Source organism: Conger conger, chromosome 2, assembly GCF_963514075.1.
Source record: "Conger conger chromosome 2, fConCon1.1, whole genome shotgun sequence".
Taxonomy (NCBI): domain Eukaryota; kingdom Metazoa; phylum Chordata; class Actinopteri; order Anguilliformes; family Congridae; genus Conger; species Conger conger.
In genome coordinates, this window is record NC_083761.1 from 29,703,943 (window position 1) to 29,727,568 (window position 23,626).

At 43.7% G+C, this 23,626-nt stretch overlaps 1 protein-coding gene across 1 annotated transcript in view; it reads right to left on the reverse strand.

Annotated features, from left to right (window-relative positions):
* Window positions 1-23,626, reverse strand: part of tut1 (terminal uridylyl transferase 1, U6 snRNA-specific) — a 36,144-nt gene that overhangs the window by 7,977 nt on the left and 4,541 nt on the right. Inside the window, exons 3-7 of the mRNA XM_061221366.1 lie at window positions 22,587-22,793; window positions 20,592-20,706; window positions 20,358-20,485; window positions 12,827-13,053; window positions 8,604-8,713 (exon numbers count right to left, since the gene is read on the reverse strand). Coding sequence (XP_061077350.1) covers window positions 8,604-8,713; window positions 12,827-13,053; window positions 20,358-20,485; window positions 20,592-20,706; window positions 22,587-22,793 — 787 coding nt within the window. The remainder of the gene's footprint in view (window positions 1-8,603; window positions 8,714-12,826; window positions 13,054-20,357; window positions 20,486-20,591; window positions 20,707-22,586; window positions 22,794-23,626) is intronic.

The window sequence follows — 23,626 nt, forward strand, 5'->3', positions numbered from 1 at the left end:
TTGTCAATTTCAGAGAACACATTTGGAGGGATTTCTCTTCAGTTGAGACCACGTTTTTCATGGGATTTAAGTAATTGGAGACGGAGATGGCTATTGCAGAACATGGTTGTTGTTTTTACTTAACAATCTATGTATGGATGTATGCTTGGAGTCATTGTCCTGATGGACAAACTACCTACAACCAAGTGTCAGCTTCCAAGCAGAGAAAAACAGATTTTCTGCCAATATTTCCTGGTACTTTGCAGAATTAAATATGCCATTGACCTTAAATAGTGCCCCCTGGCAGCAAAACCTCTCCAAAAAAATAAATGAGTCATATTTGATAGTAGGTATCGGGTATGGTCTCATCTGACCATAGCACTCTCTTCTAATTATAATTCCAATGAGGATTTGCTAACTCAAGATGATTGGTTTTGTTTATTGTGCTCAGTAAGGGCCATCTTCATGCAGCCTGTGGAGGAAATATTTCTGTCTTCCAAAGAGTTTGTTGGCATGGTGTAATGGAAACAAAATCTCATTGTTAGATCATCACAAAACTCATTGTTAGTTCCTCAAATGTCATCATCTTCATGAACATTTTTTATTATAGGGTACTGGTGATAAAAAAAAAAAAGCCTCAAAACAATCTTCAAACATGTCTTATTTAGAATCTGAAGGAATTAAACAATATCTGTTCAGATTATAGACTGCTAGAAAAATGTTAAAATGTGTACTTTCCACCATTTTTCATAAAGTACGCAAATTACCTAAGTTACAGGTAATAATTGAAGTATGTACCTATGAAATGATCTGGAAGACCAAATATGCATTTTCGGTGGAATGTAACCTTCAGAAAACGCGTCTGCAAAGAAAGCAACAAAGAACATTATAAGTGTTCAAAACTATGTGTTTATGTGAAAGTATTACATCACATGTCATTTGGCTGACACTTTTATTCAAAGCGACTTACAGTTGATTTAGACCAAGCAGGACACAATCCTCCTGTGGAGCAATGCAGGGTTAAGGGCCTTGCTCAAGGGCCCAACGGCTGTGTGGATCTTATTTTGCTACACCGGGGATCGAACCACCGACCTTGCGAGTCCCAGTGTTGGCTGTATTGAAGTGTCCCTGAGCAAGACACCTAACACCTAAAATGCTCCTGACGAGCTGGTTGGTACCTTGCATGGTCGGTGTGTGAGTGTGTGTATGAATGGGTAAATGGGTGAATGAGAAGCATCAATTGTACAGCACTTCGGATAAAGGTGCTATATAAATGCCAGCCATTTACCATTTACCTAAAAAAAAGAGAGGTCCCTCCTAGGTTTGTTTGTTTGTTTGTTTGTTTGAGGTCCATGTCAAGCCCATTGACGGGGTCCAGTAAAGGTAATGTTTCAAGTGTCACCAGGTACCGTTGAGGTGCAAGGTAACAGAAAGGTATTTTCCACTCACAGGTACATTTAGTGTATAATCATTGGCAAGCAGATGGTAAGCAGATGTGAGAAAGAAGAAGGACCTAAGTCACAACTGGTACAGTAAGTAAGGGAAGGAGATGAGAATGTAGGGCAAAGTACATTGAAGGATAGGGATTCAGAGCCGCTCCCTCCTCCTTATGCCGCAACTGTTGCTGTTCCACAGAACCAACATCCCCCGGATAAAACAGGGCCAGGCGGCCCAACCGGGTCCACCTCTGCCTGTTCAACCTGCTACACCATCGCCTACCGAAACTGGGAAATGGTGGAAGAAAGGGAAGAAACCAAAGACGGAGCCTGGGTATCCTGAAATACAGGCAATCATTGACAGTGTGGAAAAGATCCAACTGGATGAAGTGAGGAAAAACAAAGCACCTCCCCGTTATAAGTACTATATAATAGTTATATGATTGCGGCTGGAAAGCAGAAAACAGATCTGTGTAACAAGCAGATCTTCTGACTGTTTGGAGATTCAGCATGCTGGATTGTGTGGCTTATATATATATTAAATAACCTGCCAAGGGACTGCAGATGGAAATTACCTGAAGCTAAATCTGGTACAATACATCAAATGGCAACATTTATATTTAATATTGTACATGGTCCCTGACAAATGAGTAAAAATGAATGAATAAATAAATATATTTAATTGGGAATCGGTAACAGGACAGGATATGAGGAATTTCTCATTGTTATAAATTACAATTTTTTTGTTCAGAACAAAGGTTTCGTGTTTCATTTGACACTTTGCCAACAGTAGGGCCCAGCAGTGTTATCTGTATTTGGATAAAAAAGTAATTGCTCCATTTTAGCAGGCTAAATATTAGTCTCCTGATTCACCATATACATTGAAGTGTTTTTCATGCACAAAGAAGAAAAAATGGGAATTAAAGATTTATAATCATCCATCCATCCATTATCTGAACCCGCTTATCATGATCAGGGTCGCAGGGGGGCTGGAACCTATCCCAGCATACATTGGGCGAAAGGCAGGAATACACCCTGGCCAGGTCGCCAGTCCATCGCAGGGCACACGCACCATTCACTCACACACTCATACCTACGGGCAATTTAGACTCTCCAATCAGCCTAACCTGCATGTCTTTGGACTGTGGGAGGAAACCGGAGTACACGGAGGAAACCCACGCAGACACGGGGAGAACATGTAAACTCCGCACAGAGAGGCCCTGGCCGACGGGGATTCGAACCCAGGACCTCCTTGCTGTGAGGCGGCAGTGCTACCCACTGCACCATCCGTGCCACCCAATCTGGTTTTCAGACAGACCTAATCTGTCACATTTTGTGTATTTTCCAGTGCTTGATTTTAGGTCCTGATATCCATAAGAATAAGTAACAAAAATCTCTATTCAGTTTTACATGTCCATTCTCCAGCACAAGCTTTACCTACTTTCAGTTTTAGCTGCATTCGCAATGGCTCACTCATTCACTCCCTCTCTATACACTATACAAGAAATTTTACATTGAGCACTGAATAGGGATAATACAGTGGTAAAAAGAGATGATTCCGACCACTATGGATTCTGAGCAGGTTACACTTGCATGACAGCTATCAGCAGCTTGGTGAGAAAGCAAGAAACTAATGTTTTCTCCTTTTCAAACAAGGGTTTTCCTGGTTCTTTGTGTACTTGTACTAATTATTTACCCACTGAACATCACTGAAGATGTGTCCAGAGGCATCAGTAGATGTATGTACACAGCAAACCCCTGAGTTGATCAGTGACCGCCAGGAAAGTCTGGATGACAACCACGAAGAGTGTGGTGACTACTGGAGAGTCAGTGACAGCTCGGAGAGACGGCGACCGGGACAGAAAGGGCTGGCACCCCAATCTGTGTCCTCTGAGAGGAGGACGCCCAAACAAGCTACGATGAACTTAATGGAAAAATACCCCCAGGGGTGCCCGAGAGGGGGGGAGGATGAGCACCCCAATCGGACGGATACAACGGCAACTGACCCAGGCAACGAACAAACGACTATGAGCAAGCAGTGTACATGCGGCAAAGTCTGCAAGAACATCCATGGCTTGAAGATCCACCGAGCAAGGATGAAATGTCCGATGGGAGCAGAAGCAACACAACGCACAGGTGTTCAACCTGGTGAGACGCAGGAGGGGCCAGGCCCGGAGTCACCCCACAGTGCCCAGAACCTCCAAGTGTTGCAGACTAATCCCTCAAGCATCAAGTCTGTCAGGAGGCGGATCAAATGGCCTGCAGCGAGCATGACTTCACTGTGGAAGCAGTTTGATGACGATGTCGACCAAATTCTGGAGGCGACGGCAAAGGGAGAGGCCGACGGAAAGCTGCAAGTGATGACAACAATCGTTGTCAGCATCGCGGCTGAACGGTTCGGTGAAGAGGAGAAGAAAAGCTCCGGAAGACCCTACACAAAGAACCAAAGAGCTGTTAAAATCCATAACATCAGGCAGGAGATGAAAACGCTTAAGTCCCAGCACAAGGTAGCAGGAGAAGAGGAGCGCATTGGCCTGGCCCAGCTAATGAGCATCCTAAGGAAAAAGATCACGATTCTCCGCCGAGCAGAGTGGCATCGGAGGCGGCGTCGTGAGAGGGCACGTAAACGTGCCGCCTTTATCGCCAACGCCTTCAAGTTTATGAAGGACCTTCTGGGGCAGAAGCGCAGTGGGAAACTTGCCTCCTCGCAGGAAGACATAGACCAATATCTCACTCGGACGTACAGCGATCTTGAGAGAGAGCAGGAGTTCGGAGAGTGCGACATCCTTATAGACCCCCCTGAACCCGAAGTGCAGTTTGACAAGTCGGAGCTGCAGCTAAAGGAAGTCAGAGAGGTTGTACGCAAAGCGAGGGCTAGCTCTGCTCCAGGACCAAGTGGCACTTCATACAAAGTGTACAAGAACTGCCCCAAACTCCTACAGCGTCTGTGGAAACTCATGCGAGTGTTCTGGAGAAGGGGGAAGATCCCAGAACAATGGCGAGTGGCTGAAGGGGTGTGGATCCCGAAGGAGGAAAACTCCACCCAGCTAGACCAGTTCCGCATCATCTCCCTGCTGTGTGTCGAGGCGAAGGTCTTCTTCAGTGCCATTTCCAGACGGCTGAGCACCTACCTGGTAAAGAACACCTACATCGATACATCAGTCCAGAAGGGTGGCATTGCAGGAATGCCAGGCTGTATGGAACACACCGGTGTGGTGACACAGCTAATCCGGGAGGCCAGAGAGAACAAAGGCAATCTGTCAGTGTTATGGCTCGACCTGGCGATTGCATTCGGCTCCATTCCTCACAAGCTGGTCCAGTTCACTCTGATGAAACATCATGTCCCCAGCAGGTGTAGAGACCTCATCGCTGACTACTACAACAACTTCAGGATGAGGGTTTCTTCAGGAGCAACATCATCATCTTGGCATAAGGTGGAGGTCGGCATTATCACAGGGTGCACTATCTCTGTGACGCTGTTCTCCCTTGCCATGAACATGCTCATCAAGTCTGCTGAGCCAGAGTGCAGAGGGCCCCGATCAAAATCCGGTCAACGGCAGCCACCCATCAGGGCATTCATGGATGACCTCACAGTCACGACAGAATCAGTCCCAGGCTGCCGGTGGATTCTGAAGGGTCTCGTGAAGCTGGTGGAGTGGGCCCGGATGCGTTTTAAACCAGCCAAATCAAGATCTATGGTGCTGAAGAAAGGGAGGGTGGAGGACAAGGTCCGGTTTAACATCTCAGGCAAAGCCATCCCTACCATCACAGAGAAGCCAGTCAAGAGCTTGGGCAAGATTTTTGACAGCTCTCTGAGAGACACATCATCAATTCAGTCCACCTGCACTGAGTTGGATGGCTGGCTGAAAACCGTGGACAAGTCAGGCCTTCCGGGGAAATTTAAAGCCTGGGTGTACCAGCACGGCATTCTCCCCAGGATCCTGTGGCCCCTCCTTGTCTATGCCTTCCCAATCTCAGCGGTTAAGACCCTGGAGAGGAAGGTCAGCAAACACCTCCGAAGATGGCTTGGGTTACCAAAGAGCCTGAGCAGCATCGCTCTCTATGGGCGTAACAACAAGCTACAGCTGCCCTTTAGATCCTTGGAGGAGGAATTCAAGGTGACGAGAGCTAGAGAAGTGGTGCAGTATAGGGACTCGAGTGACCCAAAGGTGGCCAACGCTGGGATCCAAGTGAGGACTGGCAGGAAGTGGAGAGCAGAGGATGCTGTCCAAGAGGCAGAGGCCAGGCTACGTCACAGGAACCTTGTGGGAGTGGTCACACGGGGCCGAGCTGGGCTAGGGTCCTTCCCAACTCCTCAATTGAACATCAGGGGAAAGGAGAGGCGGTGCCTTGTCCAGGAGGAGGTGAGAGCAGCAGAGGAGGAGACAAGATCCTGCAGGGCAGTGGGGATGAAACAACAGGGAGCTTGGACAAGATGGGAGAATGCGATGGAGAGGAAAGTGACCTGGACTGAGCTCTGGAGAGCCGAGCCTCAACGCATCAAATTCCTCATCCAGGCAGTCTACGACGTGCTTCCAAGCCCGTCAAACCTGCACACATGGGACTTAGCAGAGACATCAGCGTGCCCCTTGTGTTCCAAGCGAGGAACCCTAGAACACATCCTCAGCTGCTGTACCAGGGCACTTGGAGATGGAAGGTACCGTTGGAGGCATGACCAAGTCCTTAAGACCATTGCTGAAGCCATCAGCGCTGGACTTCTGTGGGCAAAGCAGTTCCGACCCTCCAAGAGAACCATCGCCTTTGTCAGAGCTGGGGAGCAGGCAACCCCTGCCAGAAGAACATCTGCTGGCATCCTGACCTCTGCAAGAGACTGGCAGCTGCTGGTGGACCTCGAACGACAGCTGAAGTTCCCCAGTCACATTGCTGCTACCACCCTGCGGCCAGACATTGTCCTCGTGTCTGAGTCCACCAAGCAAGCGGTGATGCTGGAGCTGACGGTCCCATGGGAAGATCGCTTGGAAGAAGCCTTTGAGAGGAAACTCTCCAAGTACGCGAGACTGGTCAGTGATTGTCATCAGGCTGGGTGGAGAGCAAGGTGTCTTCCGGTGGAGGTCGGATGCAGGGGTTTCGCAGCCCGTTCTTTAGCCAGAGCCTTCAGTAGCTTAGGCATCGTGGGAGAGAGGAAGAGGAGAGCCATCCGCAGTACCACCGATGCGGCAGAGAGAGCCTCAAGATGGCTGTGGCTCAAAAGAGGAGAGCCATGGAGTCATGGTAGCTAGCCATCTGGACACAAGCGTTGGGTCACCTGGAGGAGGGTGTATGATGTTGAAAGACCCGAAACACCCGATGATTCCAGGAACATCACTGAAGATGTGTCCAGAGGCATCAGTAGATGTATGTACACAGTAACTAATAAACAATTAAACAAAAAAGTTGTTGTTGCTATTTTCGTTTGCGTGAGCATGTTCTGTCAGCCTTACATTTGTAGACGAGTGCAGCAGGCTCAACAATTGCCATCTTGACAAAAATCTCTGCTGGTGAGCAAGTACTGTACATTGTTTGTACCCTACATTTTGTGGTGCATTGGGGGAATATGGATTAAGTTTTTATACTTTTGCAGTGATTCCAATGCAGTCAGTCAAGCTTATTCCTTTTAACCCCATTGAATTCGAAAATATCAGCTTTTTTAAAAATATGGGGAACAGGAAACATGAGAGTGTGACTGTCTACAGAAAAGCATACTGGCCATCTAGTAACTGATTGGACGGAATTCTTGTCTCCAATTGGACAGAATTGTTGCCTGATCTGTGTGGCTGGAATTATTTAAGCAATAACTCACAGGCAGTGGTATATTATAAAATATTTTTTTTCATTACAATAAACCACAGCCCAGAGGGAGTTCGTTTTTATGAAAGTTAAGCAGTTACCAAAGTATGATAACATAGATATTATAGATGCCTAGGCGTATTGACTTTCTCAAAATCAAATGATTAGCCTGTACAAAGTGGGCTGCAACTGGGTAGGTGAGATTTTTGCATGGGATTGTGCTCCTGTTTTCAGCTATTCTTACTTTTAGTTCACGTGATGCTTTCCCTACATACAATTAGAAAATTGATTTAGAAAATTGTGCTGTTAAAGCGGGAGGCTTTCTAGATACATTTTTTTAATCCCTTGATCCCAAGAGGTTTGAACTTAGACTTGGAGCTTCCACTTTTTTTCTTTATTGTTAAATATGACATATATTAAACATATTGAATGTGAATTTTTGTTGAATACCATCTATTTTTATGGACCTTCTTTTTCTTGCATTTGTTTGTGTTTAGACTTGCCCATATTTCTTACGTGACCTAGGTGCAGTCAATTTTTGTTTAGGAATATACACTCAGTGAGCACTTTATTAGGTATTTATCAGACTTATTATTTTAGACTCAGTACGCCTTCTGCTGCTGTAACCCGTCTACTAAGAGATTTGCTGCGTTGCATGTTCAGAGATGCTCTTTCACATACCACTGTTGTAATGTGTGATTATTTGCGTAAGTCACCGTCCTGTCAGCTTTGACCAGTCTGGCCTCTCCTCGGACCTCTCTCATTAACAAGGCATTACTGCCCGCAGAACTGTTGCTCACTTTTTAGTTTTTCACACCATTCTCTACAAACTCTAGAAAAATCCCAGGACATCAGCAGTTTCAGAGATACTCAAACCACCCTGTCTGGCACTGACAATCATTCCACGGTCACTTAAGATCAAATTTTTTCCGTATTCTGATGGTTAAGGTGAATATTAACTAATGCTCCTGACCTGTATCTGCAGGATTTTATGCATTGCACTGCTGCCACGCAATTGGCTGATTAGATAATCACATGAATAAGTAGGTGTACAGGTGTTCCTAATAAAGTCCTCAGTGAGTGTATATGTGTGCTATCTGATTGGTGTCAAAGCCCTGATATAGGCAATAAATGTTGGCAACTAAAAAACTGCATTGGAATTAAGAGTGTGTAACGTTTCTTCTTAGATTTTGCTGAGCAATGTTTGCCCGAATTTGGAAGAAAATCAGTTCAAAGCATGAAATTACACATTTAAAATGCTAAATAGTATTTCTCCTTCTTCATACATAATTATACTTGAAAGAACGTAACTAAGTAAAATAATACAATTATAAATTACTGTATATACGTAATTATATTTAAAACTCTGGTGGCGTAGTGAAAAAGCCACTCGTGACTTACCAGCCAAGTGCTTCTGCTTGGCCCAGTAACGAATGCAATACACGAGGGGGCGAAGTCTTGCGTCCAGCCTGGAGTATAGCTGGAGCAATCGGGTGTTCCTGACCGCCAGCCTGTGTGAGGAGGGGAGCAGAACACCATTTTAAAGGGACAAAGTAGGGTGGAAATCATCAGCGTTATACTCTTAAACAGGCCTCAAATAATGAAATTCACCAGCATGCAGAGAACATATTGCTTGCAGAAAGATGTGGCACACACAACGGATGGCAAGAGTCTGTGAACTGCCATCTTCAGGTCTCTCCAGAGAGGGGCTTAAGTCTGGGCTTTGGCTGGGCTACTCAAGGATAGTTAGAGACTTGTCCCAAAGCCACTCCAGCATTGTCATGGCTGTACGCTTTTGCTCATTGTTGTGCTAAAAGGTGAACTGTTGCCCCAGTCTGAGGTCCCATGCACTCTGGAGCAGGACCTCTCTGTATTCGGCTGCATCCATCCTTTCCTCAATTCTGAAAAGTGTCTCTGCTCCCTGCTGCTAAGAAGCACCCCCATAGGATGAAGCAGCCACTACCATGCGTCACTGTATGGACGGTGTTAACCAGGTGATAAGCAGTGCCTGCTGTTCGCCAGATACAGTGCTTGGAGTTCTACCCAGAGTTCAGTTTCTGTCTCATCAGACAAGAGACTCTTTTTCCTCATGCTCTCAGAGTCCTTTCACCACATAAATGACACAAAGGGGCGACATTAGCTCAGGCCGTAAGAGCAGTCGTCTGGCAGTCGGAGGGTTGCCGGTTCGATCCCACCCTGGGTGTGTCAAAGTGCCACTGAGCAAGACATCTAACCCCCAATTGCTCCTGATGAGCTGGTTGGTGCCTTGCATGGCAGCCAATCACCGTTGGTGTGTGAGTGTGTGTGTGAATGGGTGAATGAGAAGCATCAATTGTACAGAGCTTCGGATAAAGGCACTATATAAATGCCAACAATTTACATATCCAAAATAACATGGTTACTACACTTTTGACTACAGGCACAATCCTGGTCTCTTCTGAAAGGTATCCCTTGGGGGTTTGAAGAGAACATTTTCCATTTTATTTTGCTGCAATGAAAAAAGGAATGCCTCACAATAAAGACGCCCACCTTCAGCAGCAGAATAGTAGATTAAGTTGGGTATTACCCCGAAGTTTGCCAAGAATGCAGACAGACATGCACATACAGCTCCCTTGTTTGTGTTTATTTTAAAACTGGCTTGTAGGCTATCAGGTAGCAAACTTTATTTTCTGAAATGAGATAGTACTGTGGCGTTGATAAGAACTAGGATTCCACAACACTGCAATTTAAAAAAACATGAAACATGAATCTTGAACACATTACACAGTGAAAAAACAAGTGTTTATATAAAAACTGAATTCAACTGAATTGAGCAAGGTGCTGTGATTTCTGATTTAGAATAGAACCCTGTTGGCAAGCAGTTTTATCATATCGGCTGTGACAGCAGCAGGCTAGCTAGCAGACTGCAGTTGATATCTCTCCCCATCCACTCTCCCACATCCCTTTCAGCACTACAGCTCTTTTTCTCTCTTTACTGCTATGTAAAACGGTTCAGAAGTCATCATACAAAACATTGGGACTATTCAAACTGCAATCAGACAAGGCTCCGCCCACTGCCAGCATACTGAAGGAAAATGATCACGCCGCGAAGAAAATCTGTGTTTTATGCAAGCCCAAACAAAACACCATGGGAAATGCAAGTTCATTAGCTAAAATGCTGCTCAGTCATCACTAATACTATATTCCAAGCTAGCATGTTTTTGTAATTATAAACTATTGTGGATTTGGTTCAAGGCGGCACGGATGGTGCAGTGGGTAGCACTGCCACCTCACAGGAAAGAGGTCCTGGGTTTGAATCCCAGTCGGCCGGGCCTCTCTGTGTGGAGTTTGCATGTTCTCCCTGTGCTTGCGTGGGTTTCCTCCGGGTACTCCGGTTTCCTCCCACAGTCCAAAGACATGCAGGTTAGACTGATTGCCCGTGGGTACGAGTGCGTGAGTGAATGGTGTGTGTGCCTTGTGATGGACTGGCGACCTGTGCAGGGTGTATTCGCCCAATGTATGCTGGGATAGGCTCCAGCCCCCCTGCGACCCTGTTCAGGACAAGTGGGTTAAGATAATGGATTTGGTATGCTGGATTAACCTGATTTGTGTAGCTTGTGGATTCCAAACATGCAGAGAAGGTACACCACATGTTTTTACACTCGACGTTACAAAATAAGGAACTGTTGTTGCTAAAGCAATGGCATCGTACATTTTTTAATACAGATTAAACCAAGGGTTCAAATAGTATATGCTGTGACCATATCGATTGAAAATTGTACCGTGAAAAAAGAAAAGAATGCAAAAAGGCCCACTCGTGCAATTTAAATGCTGTTTGGCAAACAAGCGTGTTGTCATATGCCTTTACTGCCATATGCCTTTCATTGCCACTCTACCAAAAAGGCCTGATTGATGGAGTGCTGATAAGATGGTCGTCCTTCCGGAAGGTTCTCCCATCTCTGCAGAGGACTTCTGATGCTCTGTTTGAGTGACCGTTAGATTATTGGTCATCTCCCTGATAAGGCCGTTCTTGCCCGATTACTCAGTATGGCCGGACGGCCAACTCTCGGAAGAGTCGTGGTGGTTACAATCTTCAATTTCATCGCATTAGAATTTTGTAGCGCATGTTATTGATCCCGTGTGCTCTTTTGTTTTGGTTGTTTAATTGCCTACCATTAAAACCCCTTTCTTGAAATATCTTGATTTCAGTGAAATTATCGTCAATTTACACAGTAGGACAGTAGCTAACCTACAATGTGAGTCGGGTACTAACCATGCATTTTTTGGTGTGCTGTTCTTGCCAAGCCATAAAGTAATAAACTCAGCAAAGTGGGGGCAGGATAGAGGACAACCAGATAACATCCCACCAACATGGTTTAAGAGAGCAGGATTCTTAAGCACTGTGCACTTTAAACACATGAGATTTTTAAAATAACAAATCTCAAATTGAGTACAGAGCCAAATAAATAAACATTTGTCCCGAACATTATGGAGGGCACTGTGTAAGCAATGATACATCTACCCATATTTTCTCTTGAGAAATCTAATACCTAAAACACATATCACCCATATATTGGGTCACACAAAATCCATAATATTTCTAATCACATTCCATTTACAGCTGAAGACTGGAAAAACGTAGCCTGGTCTGATGAATCTGGATTTCTGCTGAGGCATACAGATGGTAGGGTCAGAATTTGGTGGTAACAGCGTGAATCCATGGACCCAACCTGCCTTGTGTCAACAGTCCAGGCTGGTGGCAGTAGTGTAATGATGTGGGGAATGTTTTATTGGCACACTTTGGGTCCTTTCATACAAATCAATCATCGCTTGAATGCCACAGCCTATTTGAGTATTGTTGCTGACCATGGGCATCCCTTCATGGCCATAATGTACCCATCTTCTAATGGCTACTTCCAGTGTGATCATGCACCATGTCACAATGCAAAAGTCATCTCAAACTGGTTTCATGAATATGACAATTCAATGTTCAATGTTCTTACCATACCATGAAGAACTGAGGCTTTGAGAACAGTATTAGTATTGTGTTCCTACTAAAGTGCTCAGTGAGTATAGATTATTATCGGTGTTGTTTATGCAGCCTTTCTTCTTCATTTTTATTAAGGGTACCAATAATTCTGGAGCCTGTAATTTTGTTGAGCTTACTCAATGCCGACCATTAACTATGAAGTTGTAGTTCCCATTTTTCAATGGCTATTTTGTTTGAGAAGCAAATTTCCTGCATTGCTTGACTAGAGCAAGATATATACTGTATATACTGACATGATGCATAAAATCAGAGCAGGCCTCACGAACACCTTGATCGTCATTGCTCTGCAAGATCATGTACATATTAGGGTCTGTTCCCCACACTATTGGGGATCGTGGAAATGCTACAAATTAAAAAAATAAATAAATAAAATCTAGGAAACTGAATGACCAAACAAAAAGTCAAAAAAATAAAATAAAATAAAATAAAAACAATGATCCTGGCACTCTGTGGGCATGGTGTATGAATGAGGGCCTATTAGTTGGGTTGGGTGTCTACCTGGTGTCTGCAACTCCTCAAGAAACCCCCCCTGGAGTTGCATATGTATTTGTGAACAATTTTATCAATTTTGTGATCAGAGCTATACAGGACTTACCTGTTGTTTATGGTGATATCTCCCTGCAGGCCCAACTCCCGATGACTGAACTTGACCACAGGGAGACGGGCGCTGCTGAGCACCTGAACTTTGTGCACTCCAGGTACACACTTTCTCAAGACAGCTGCCACTAGATCCAGTACCTCAGCCGTAGAGGCAGTGAACAGGTCGATATCAGATAGGATGGAGTCCTCTGACTGTATGTCCTCTGATCGGCACTCTTGAGCCTTAACCAGAGAAGAAAAACTTACGATAAACATCACTTAGAGGTAACAGCTGCCAAATCTGGCCAATCCTCACCCCTTTTTGGAGTGTTCTATTTAAGGCAGGGATGTACAACTTCTATTCCACGAGGGCCAGTCCTACTGTACATGAAGCTGCAAGCCCAAAGGCCACAACATGTTAATGACCCAAATCACCACCCCCACCAATACCAGTGTGTACACAGTCCCCACCAAAAGTATTGTAATAGCAAGGCCAATTCCTTTGTTTCTGCAATACAGTGAATACAATTCACACAATTTCAGCTTTTATTTCCTGGTATTTACACCTAGATGTGTTAAACGACTTAGAATATAGTACCTTTGGTATCAGGCCACCCAATTTTTAGCTGAGTAAAAGTATCGGAACAGAGAGTATTGAAGTAAATGAAAGTAAATAACACTTAATATTTGGTAGCATATCCTTTGCTAGCAATAACTGCATCAAGCCTTGAAGAAATGGTTTCTGATCTCCAGCAACAAACTATTATTTATTGCGCTAGCTGGCTTAATGGTAATGTAAACTAACCATGTCCCCAACACCAGGTTTCTGGTTCTGGTTTCTAATTCTGTTTTCATAAAAACTTGGTACGGGTTACATACACAATCCATTTCAGCATAAAGTGACATGGTAATGGTGATCCACTGTGACATTGTAGTATAGAAGCTGTTGCTAACAGGAGACTATGAACCAGTCTATGGTGAGCTAATAGTCTTCTAAACACAAGGACGTTGTGCAGTTATTGGTTGTTTTCTCAATAAATATTGGTCCAATTCTTAGGCAAACTTGTAAACCAAAATGGTTCTCATCATACCGCCATCTACAGCAGGGGTGTCCAATCTTATTCAGGAAGGGCCGGTGTGTGTGCAGGTTGTGGTTTTAGCACAGGACTAAGACAGCTGATTCTACTCATCAAGGTCTTGATTAAAGACCACGATTAGCTCATTAGTATAATCAGGTGTGTTACTGCTGGGTTAAAACAAAAACCTGCACCCATGCCGGCCCTTTTAGGATAAGATTGGACACCTCTGATCTACAGAAAGGGTACTGAATGCAATACCATCCTCAGGGTGGATAGTTTTCATCCCCTCAGTGTAATTAGAAATATACCCTTTGGACAGTTTCAACGACTATGCTGCACTTGTGACCGAGAGGACGATTATCAGGATAAGGCGGGGCAAATGCATTCTAGGTTTTGGCAACGGGGATACAAATCAGGTCTGTTGAACCCGTCTCTCATAAAAGTAAAATCTTTAGAGAGAGAGAATCTGCTCAAGCAGTTAAAAGTATACTAGCAAGCTAAATATAAATATGCTACTAATTATAGGCTTGAAATGTATGTTTTCTGTCAAGAGTTTTTCCGATATTTGCGCTCTTTCGGCTACGTAATATTAGTCGAATTACTAAAATTGCCAGGAAAGTTTTAAAATTGCTAGTTTTTCTGACTCACTCCAAAATCACTTCGCTAGCTAGGTCTGCTTTGTCCAGTGAAATGGCTAAATGGATAGCTGCCTAGTTTAAATTATATGAAGGAAGCAGTCTAGGCTACCTTGCTTTCTTTCACATCATATACCAGTAGGCCATTTCAGATCGCTTAATATGGATGTGCTTTATAGCAACAGTGTAGACTGGTTGGAGCTACATAATTCCTTTTATTTGTTATTTATCTGCATGATGCCTCTGTTGTGTGACAAGTTTTATTGAGCTAGCTGTTGTATCAATGCTAAGCAGCACTATGGTACTGTTTTTGACCCGGCGCTTATTTGCAAAAATAATAACCCTCCTGAGAGCGATGAGTATTAATGTTTTATGGTATTCGCTTTTTATGGTATTCGTTGTGAATTAAGGTCTGGTGCAAAGAGAAAAAAAAACGTATTTAACGTTATCAGAAAGTACAGTTACCAGTTTGGTATTTTACTAAACGCCACCCTAAAAATCCTTTGCCAATTTTTGGTCACTGCATGATGGCTTTTCTCCCTCCTTCACAAACTTGATTGATGGTGTTGGTTTCCCCTGCATTTGCCATTTCTTGCGTCTCTCCTGCTCCAGGGTGTTAGCGATTGTCATGAGCACCTAGTCATGCCGCCACCTGTACCTTCCTTTGGTGAGTGCTGTCTTACACCCTGGCCATGGTGCCCTTCCCCCCACAAAGCTTGCCCCACTTGTGCAAATTTGTTGGAGTCGGGAGTGTGTCATATACTGATCGCTTCAGGAAGGCGATGCAGAAAGGTTCCAGTTTCCATGGATCCGCCCATGTGATCTTTCTCTGGGGAGGTCCCATTTAGTCCAGGTTTCCTCGGATGCTAGCTCCACAGCCTTTGTCCTTCCTCCTCCAGGTGCCGTATTTCCTCCTGGATCATGGCTCTCCTCTCCTTGGTGTCTGCCTTCCCCCACTGTTGGAAACAGGAGGTTCCAAGACCCTGTCTCCCTGTGCATGGCATTCCAATGATGTCATGTAGCTTCAGCATACTTTCTGCTTGTGTGACAGAGGTGTCAGCTGCCCACTTGCTGCCTGATCTTGTAGTAACGCCTGCATGTCTGACTTGTTCATCCTGGGAGTCTCTGTACATCATTACCACTCTGCACTTTGTCACCTTGAATTCCTCCACCACAGATGACAGAGGAAGTTGGAGCTGTCCTGATCTTATGTAGAGGCCTACTGAAGTGAAGCTTGGAGTAACTCCCAACCACCTTTGGAGGTACTTATTGATCTTCCTCTCCACTCCTTCCCCTGTCATAGGAACTTCATACACTGTCAACAGCCACATAAGTCTCAGCAGCAGTCCATGCTGATAGAGCCATGCTTTAGATTTCCCCAGATTTTTCGATCCTCCACCTTCCATCTGCTTTTCAGTACTGGAGATGTTCCTATCGGTAAGTGAGTCGTAAAACCACTTTCCGAGGCATTTAATTGGATTCTCCTCCATCGATGGAATAGCCTCTCCCTGCACTTGCAGCTTGAATCTGTTTGTTACTTGTTTGCCTCTTCCGATTGGATCTTCTCCTGGATTTATTTGGCTTCATCCTGGCCATGTTGCCATGTGGTCGAGCACTGTTAGCACCCACTTCGCCTCCACATGGGTTGTGGTTGTCACAGTGAGATTATCCATGAACTCTCTTATTGGGGCTTGTCGGATGCCCGATTCCATTCTTGGTCCTCGGGCCTCTTTCCCCACAGCTGTTATAAGAAGGTTCATTCCCATGATGAAGAGGATGGAGGAAACTGTACAGCCGGTTACAATTCCCTTTTCCAGGTCGTGCCACTGAGTTGTAAATTGGGCTGTTTTGAACCATAGCTGGATGCCTCTGAAGTAGCTGGTGATCATTCCCTTGATGTGCAGAGGGATGTAGTAGTAGTCTAATGCTGCACAGATGAGGGCATGAGGGATCGATCCATATGCGTTGGCCAAATCTAGCAAGACCACTGTTAGCTGACTGAGAACTCCAGTGTGTTCCAGACATCCAGAGACACCTGGAAACCCACCTTTCTAGATAGAGGTGTCGATGTATCCATTCTCAGTCATGTATGAGGTCATCCTTTTAGCCAGTACTGAAAAAAAGCATTTGCCTTCTACACTTAAGAGAGAGATTGTTCTCCTCCTTTGGCACCACACAGCCCTCTGCCGTCTTCCAACATGATGGAATGATGCCCTTTTTCCAGATCCACCGGTACAGCTTCCAGAGCCTTCGAAGGAGCATCGAGCATTTCTTATACACCTTGTATACATAGGGTATACTGCTTGGGCTGGGGACAGATCCTATCACCAACTCTTGGACTTCCTTCCAGGATGGTTCGCTGACGTTGAGCTTTTTTTCCCGGAGTTTCAGCTCTATTGATGTTTGGGTTGGCATCCAGGGCTTGGTTTCTAGAGGTGTCATTGTGAGTGTCCCTCAGGAACCCCTCTACATCTTCTCTGGGGCTTGTCAGCCTCCCAGATTTTGCTTCACCCAGCAGTGTTCTGGTGAACTTGAAAGGGTCTTGGTGAACTGAGATCTTTTGTTCTCCCTCTCCTTCCTCTGTGTCTGTGCTCTTTCTGCTCTCCGGAGTCTGCAGAGACGTTCCCCGAGTTGACTCGTGAGGTCCTCTCTTCTGTTGGGCGGCTTTGCAGTTTTGGTGTTAACCTTCTTACCCTCTGTTCCAAAATGCTCTCTTGCCAGATTGTATGTTATTGTTCTGAGGGAATTGACTCTCCACTCTGCTGTCCCTGCTAGTGTGGCTTCGAGCACATGGTCAAGGTCTTGGTCTAGTTGGTGCCATTCCTTGATCCATCTCTGATTCATTCTCTCACAGGGTGGGCTTGGCTCTCTAGGGTGGTATCAGGTGGGTCCCTCCTGAGGACTTGAGGTGACACAGGTACGGAGAGATCTCCAGTTCTGTGGGGCACTTCCTGTCTGGAGTTCTCCTGCATCTCACCAGGTGCTACTGCTGTGTGCTGTACCTGTGACCCCTCTTTTCCACACTTGGTCCTGGCTTGGTATATTTTAAGCCCTGTTGTGTTCTTGCAGACACTTTACTTCAAATAACTCCCCAGTAAAAGTTGTTTGGGTGAGCCGTCTGTGTGTCCATAAGTCGATCCTGGCCGTTACCATTGTGTCTGTCCTGTTGAGTCCCTCATCCTCCCCCCATCTCGGGTGACTATTGCTTATTATGAATTTCTGTAGCTTGGTTGGTACCCTCTTGTGAGTGCTGTGCATGAGGTTGCTGGCCTCATACACCCACGCCAGTCTTTCCTGGAGATCATCTGTCTTTCCAGCATCACCAAATTTCCTCGGTTGCCATCCATACTTTCCTGGAAGTCACTGGTTGCCCAGAGATTCATGAGAATAATTACATCTAAAAGATGCTTCTTCTTCATTCACCTATGGTGAATGTAGCCTTGGCCAGGAGGAGTTGATGTCGTCGTATAGGTTAGCTAGTTACGTTGTTAGCTTATTTCTGTTGGGTCACCGCTTTTATGTTAGAAGTGCATAAATCAAGAGTATTAGTAGGATTTAAAGGTACAGCTAACAAGGCTACGTTTGACCTGCAGTACAGCTGGTGCAACCCAGTCCTACAGAGGGCACACAGAGGGCTGCTGCAGCAGTGAAGTTTCCCCCCAATAGATCTTTGTTTTCTTCTGTTACAGGTCAACCATCCAACCTTTATATGAAAACTAGGGATGTGAAAAATCATCAGTTTTTGTAACTGGTTACCATCCCATTTTTTCAACGGTTAACCGATACTGCTTTTTCTTCTTTTTCTTTTTTTTAAACTGAATTACTAAGAAATTTAATTGCATTTTCAAAATTCATTTTGGGCCATCTCAATAGTTAAATGTCAATAATAGTCCGATAATAGTAAGTCAGCCTAATTGTCAAATAAAATATTTACATGATATTGACATTGTGCAGTCTAACCTCACAGTTGCATTTTACATGCCCATGCATTTTATATAGCATGGGACAATCGTGGTGGTGAGATTAAAGTGTCCCTTTTTTCGCTTTGAATATCCGATGGATAAATAGCCTGATAACATATAGCTTTATTATTTTTTATGTAGACACCGCATTGTGGAAAGCGAAGTTCAGTTTGCTGTTAGTTTGAATTTGCATGTCAACTAATAAACACGGATGAAGAAACACAATAGAAAAAGCCATAAGTGAACTAACATCTACAGATTTAAAACACACCAAAAATATTTGACAACTATAGTAATGTAGCATTCAATTCCATGCGGTGTTCGCATTCTTGACCCTCTGAAATGGCCGCCGATTGCGTGTGGACAGCGTATTGTAATATTTAGGGCAACATTTGTACAATGATGTATTGCTTTGTTTATTCGTAGATAGTAGATAGCATAGTGGAAAGCTATGTTCAGTTTGTGGGTAGTTTGAATTTGCATGTCAATGAATAAACACCGATCTTCTGTGAACCTTAAGAAACAACATAACGTTACCATAAGCTATAAGTCAACCAACAGCTACAGAAATGATTTGATAACTCTAATACTGTAGCATTCAATTCCCTGTGGTGTTTGCATTTACCTGAAATTTACCTGCATTAACCGCCTGAAATGGCCAGTTTGCTTGCTCAAACTACTGAAGCGTGTCGATTGCCAGTTTAGAATAGAACCGCAATAATATGCCTAGTGATGAACGTGCATTTATTTTAAACTGCGCTTGCCATTTCACCTTCAGAAAAAAATTACAGTTATCGTTCACAAATTAGTTTCGGTTAACCGGTCGATTCATTCTCGCGCAGGGTGGGCTCCGGAGGGACCCACCTGATACCACCCTAGAGAACCAAGCCCACCCTGTGAGAGAATGAATCAACCGGTTTAACCGTTCACACCCCTAATGAAAACTGGCACAATCATAATATTTTGAATGGGTTGCTATGGCCACTTGTCCTCCAACACGTCATCGTCAAGGAACTTGCCAGGTGATTAAGAAAAATCCATATTTAATATTAGTTAACCACAAAAAAATAGCCTAATAGGTTTATATACCTGAATGAACATTATGAAATGGAATGTTGAATTAAGTAATTAATTAATTAATTAATAATACTAATTTATGAATAAAAATTCATATTTTGCATTTCTGCATAAATAAATGGTAGGTCCACACACTATTCTCTCAGGCAAGTCCTGGGTTCATCCCCAGTTAGATTAAGTTAGTTAAGATATTCATGAAGTGACATGAACCGGACATGTAGTTAACATGAATTAACAATTGAGATACAGATAGATAGTTACAACACAGATAGTTAAGTACGAATAATGAGGATAAACTAATTGGTATAATTGTGAATGATTTTGGGCGGGGGTCTTCTTTCAGATTCTGCACTTGAGGTATGCTTTGGATCATATTCATTTGCACCTCCACATTTGAGCTTCCTGAGAGTGGGCTTCCTGTTTTTTTGCCAAAATGTTTCAGTATTTGCTAAAACCCCAGGACCAGAAAACAAAACATATGAAATATTCACCTTTCACTGGAACTATGAGGTCCTTCTGCCAACTGGTGCTAAACCTACCAGTTGCATGTTGATGTTGAGACCACCCATTTTTAGATGTACAAAAGTAAGTTGAACAAGGTGTCATCATAAGCTTATATTACATAAAAACACCATAAATATGTACATTTAATTTCTGTACATCTCCAGGATGATACAATAATTGGATGGGTATGCGCTAGCTCACCTGATTAATTATAGGCAAGTATATGAATTTCTTCCTATGATTTGGAAAAGGCTACCAGACTCAACAGACGAGATAACCTTGTTTCATACCTGATCTGAAGAGCCTTTGACCCGGGCCTGGAAGGTTTTGGTCTTCTCCAGGTCTAGGGAGAGGTCCAGGTCACATGAGTGAATATCAAAGGTATTGACAGAAGAGCCAAAGGGCTGGAGGCAACACTCTGCGGGTTACATGTGTAGACACAAAGATATAACAGAATAAGTCAATGTTTTAATCTGTGGTGGAGAGCCGAGGGAAGAGATGACGGATGTGGAGGGGCAATATACCTGGGAAAAACTCTGTGAAGACACCCTGCAACAGCTCTACCAACAAGTTCCGTACTTCCTTTTCGGCCTCAGACAGCTGGAAGCTCTCCACCACTCTGTGCATTTGCTCATTGACCTGTAGGCGGGCGCACGCACACGCACACACACACACAAACAATTAGCTCTCTATAGTCACTGTGACAATAAGCTTTCTGAAACTGGTTTGGGAAGAAGAAAGAGAGCACTGGTGTATATTTTGGTGTGGGATCAAGCACTGTCCAATGAGCTTGGAGGCGTGATTGAAATTGAACAGATAGGATGCCTCTGTACACTTCAGAACTCATTCTGCTGCTGCTATCAGCAGTTACACTATCATTTAAGGCAAGTGAGCCAGTACCTGTGGCAGCTATGCCCAAACTATAACACCATGCTTCACAGATGGGGAGGGGGGGGGGGGAGGGGGGGGGTGCTTTGATTGGTGCTTTTCTTGGGCAGTTCCTTTTAACCTCTATGCTTGTTCTTGCCATCAAGTCAATCTTGATCTCATCTGTCCACAAGAGCTTTATCCAGAACTCTCAAGGTCTTTTAGTTCGGGGTGAGCAGGGCATATTGCCACACGTTTCACTCTCGCTCACATTTCTTGAGTATAATACATGACAATGGAACAAATATCATATCAAGTCCCAGACACACATTTTGTATCTCAGCATAGTTATAGACAGTTAAGTACAGGGTGCAAACTTCTGGCAACTTGCCCCATCAGTGGGTAAGTTGTCATACTAAGTAACAAATGTAACTTGTCAAGTTGGATTTTTCAACAAATTTTATTTTAATTTTTTCCATTTATAATTCAATTATAATTATTTGCACCCTTAATAAAAATGAAGAAAAAAGGCTGTAGATAAACACAGATAATAATCTATACGTTATGTTCAAATATATAGGACAACTATATACTTTTATTTCAATACATTTCCCGTCATGTTTCAATGTTTTTTGTTCAGGAAATTGGTGATAATTTAGTTCCTCGTTACTGTATATCATACAGTTTAAACCAGTGTTTCTCAACTCCAGTCCTCAGGACCAACTTCTCAGTATGTTTTGTTGTTCCTAGTTACAACAAAAGCCTTCTGGTGAGCGGGCCTGGCGGACTGGAGTTGAGAAGCACACGTGTAATCTATTCAAATAAATCATTTGTAGCCTTATTTCTTGGTACTAGTGCTATTTTCTGGCAAACATTGTCAATCAAGGCTGGTGTAAAAACAAACATTTACTTTCATCCTTTCAACTTCATGCACAAACAAAATTCTTGCCATCATGCATGGACTGCCAGAGCAGCTTTAGGAACATGATATGGCAATCAACATCAATTGGAGAATATCGAATCGCAAAGTGAATGGGAGGCTATGGTAAAAAATGCCAAAGCATCTGCTGTCCAAGTTGGTGTTCCAGTGGCTGCTGATAGCAGCCCACCCTGACCAAGTCCAGCAGTGGCCAAAGACAGACTGAGGGTGGTGACCAGAATAGGCACTCTCATGCAATCATAGATCGATTTGGTTTGAGTTTACTTTCGAGAATGAGGTCCTCCTGCAGTCCATTCAGAATCCTGGCAACACACTTGTCACACAGGGTATTGCATGCATCTGTGTTTACTGCCATTTTGAAAAGATTGAATCAGAATTCAAGCTGTATCATTTAATATTTTCCCACACTTCACATGCACCCACTGTACACTTGAATTCTACAAACAGCAGTACCATGGGAACATAAAACCCCAATAACATTGAGAGAATTACACTGAATACATTTAGCAAGTTAACAAACTATGCTGTGGAGCTTCTGAGGGTTTGGTGGAGCCACTATAGCACCTGCCTCAGTGAATGCATTGTATGACTGTTAGAGCCTTGATTAGAGCAGAAAAGACAGGAGCTGGATAGACACAGGATGACTAGACTTGTGGGGTCTGTCACAGATACCCACTAAGAATATAAGGAAACAGAAAGAATTAAAACCTACAGATGCAGCTTGGCACAGTTCCTGGGACAGATGCTCAACACATTGATGCAAGTTCCTGGGATCCTGCTTCTTTTTGGGGATATATCTGAACTCCTTCTTCTCCCTTGGCTTAACACAAAGTTTTTGGCCATCCAGGACATGCTGAGAATGAGAGAATGCAGACTGCATTCCCTCTATCTCACTGAACTGCACAATGGCATACACAGCCTGAAAGGGACATAAACACAATAAACATACACACCCAACCAATGGGACATTATTGTAAAGAAGCCTGAACAATTATTTGTCAACTTGTCGGAATTTGTCCTTTTCTGACCTTGTACCAATGAATAGCCTGGTCAAAGAGCTCACAAGGACAGAACTTATATTGCATAATTATTGTATTCCTACAAAACTGCCAATTTCAAGCATTTATAAATCTGATTTCATCAGTGTAATACGGTCCTGGCTCTGCTGCACATTGAATTTGAAATGAAACCATGAATATGAGGTTAAAGAAGGCAGTTCCCTTTGACTTTTAATTTACATCCATATCAGGTGAACCGTGTAGAAATGACATCCCTATTTATACACCCCCCCCCATATGCCATGTATGAGGCACCTTTCTTTTTTGGGAGGACTATTCTTTGGATTTCTTTTTTCTTTTTTCTGAGCCTCATATAATGGCTTCCCTGACTTCCATTGACACAACTCTGGTCCTCATGTTGACAAATGCCAATAACAGATCCCACAGGCAAATAAAAGCCTAGACCCAAGAGTAGAGATACTGGTTATAGCTGCAGTAAGGAATCAATTTAATACACCTGTCTGATCAGAAACAGTGGAGAAACAGACTGTCCCAATTGCTTTTGCTCCTCTAACATGGAGGGGCTATGTAACCCACAACCCTCAAATTCAAGGTAACAATCTTGACCTTAAAGCTCATATTCATTGTTTCATTTAAAATCTAATGGAGTACAGTGCCCAAAGAACAGAAATTGTATCAGTGTCCAAACACGGTCTATCCATATTACAATACATTACAAAGCATATCCAAGATC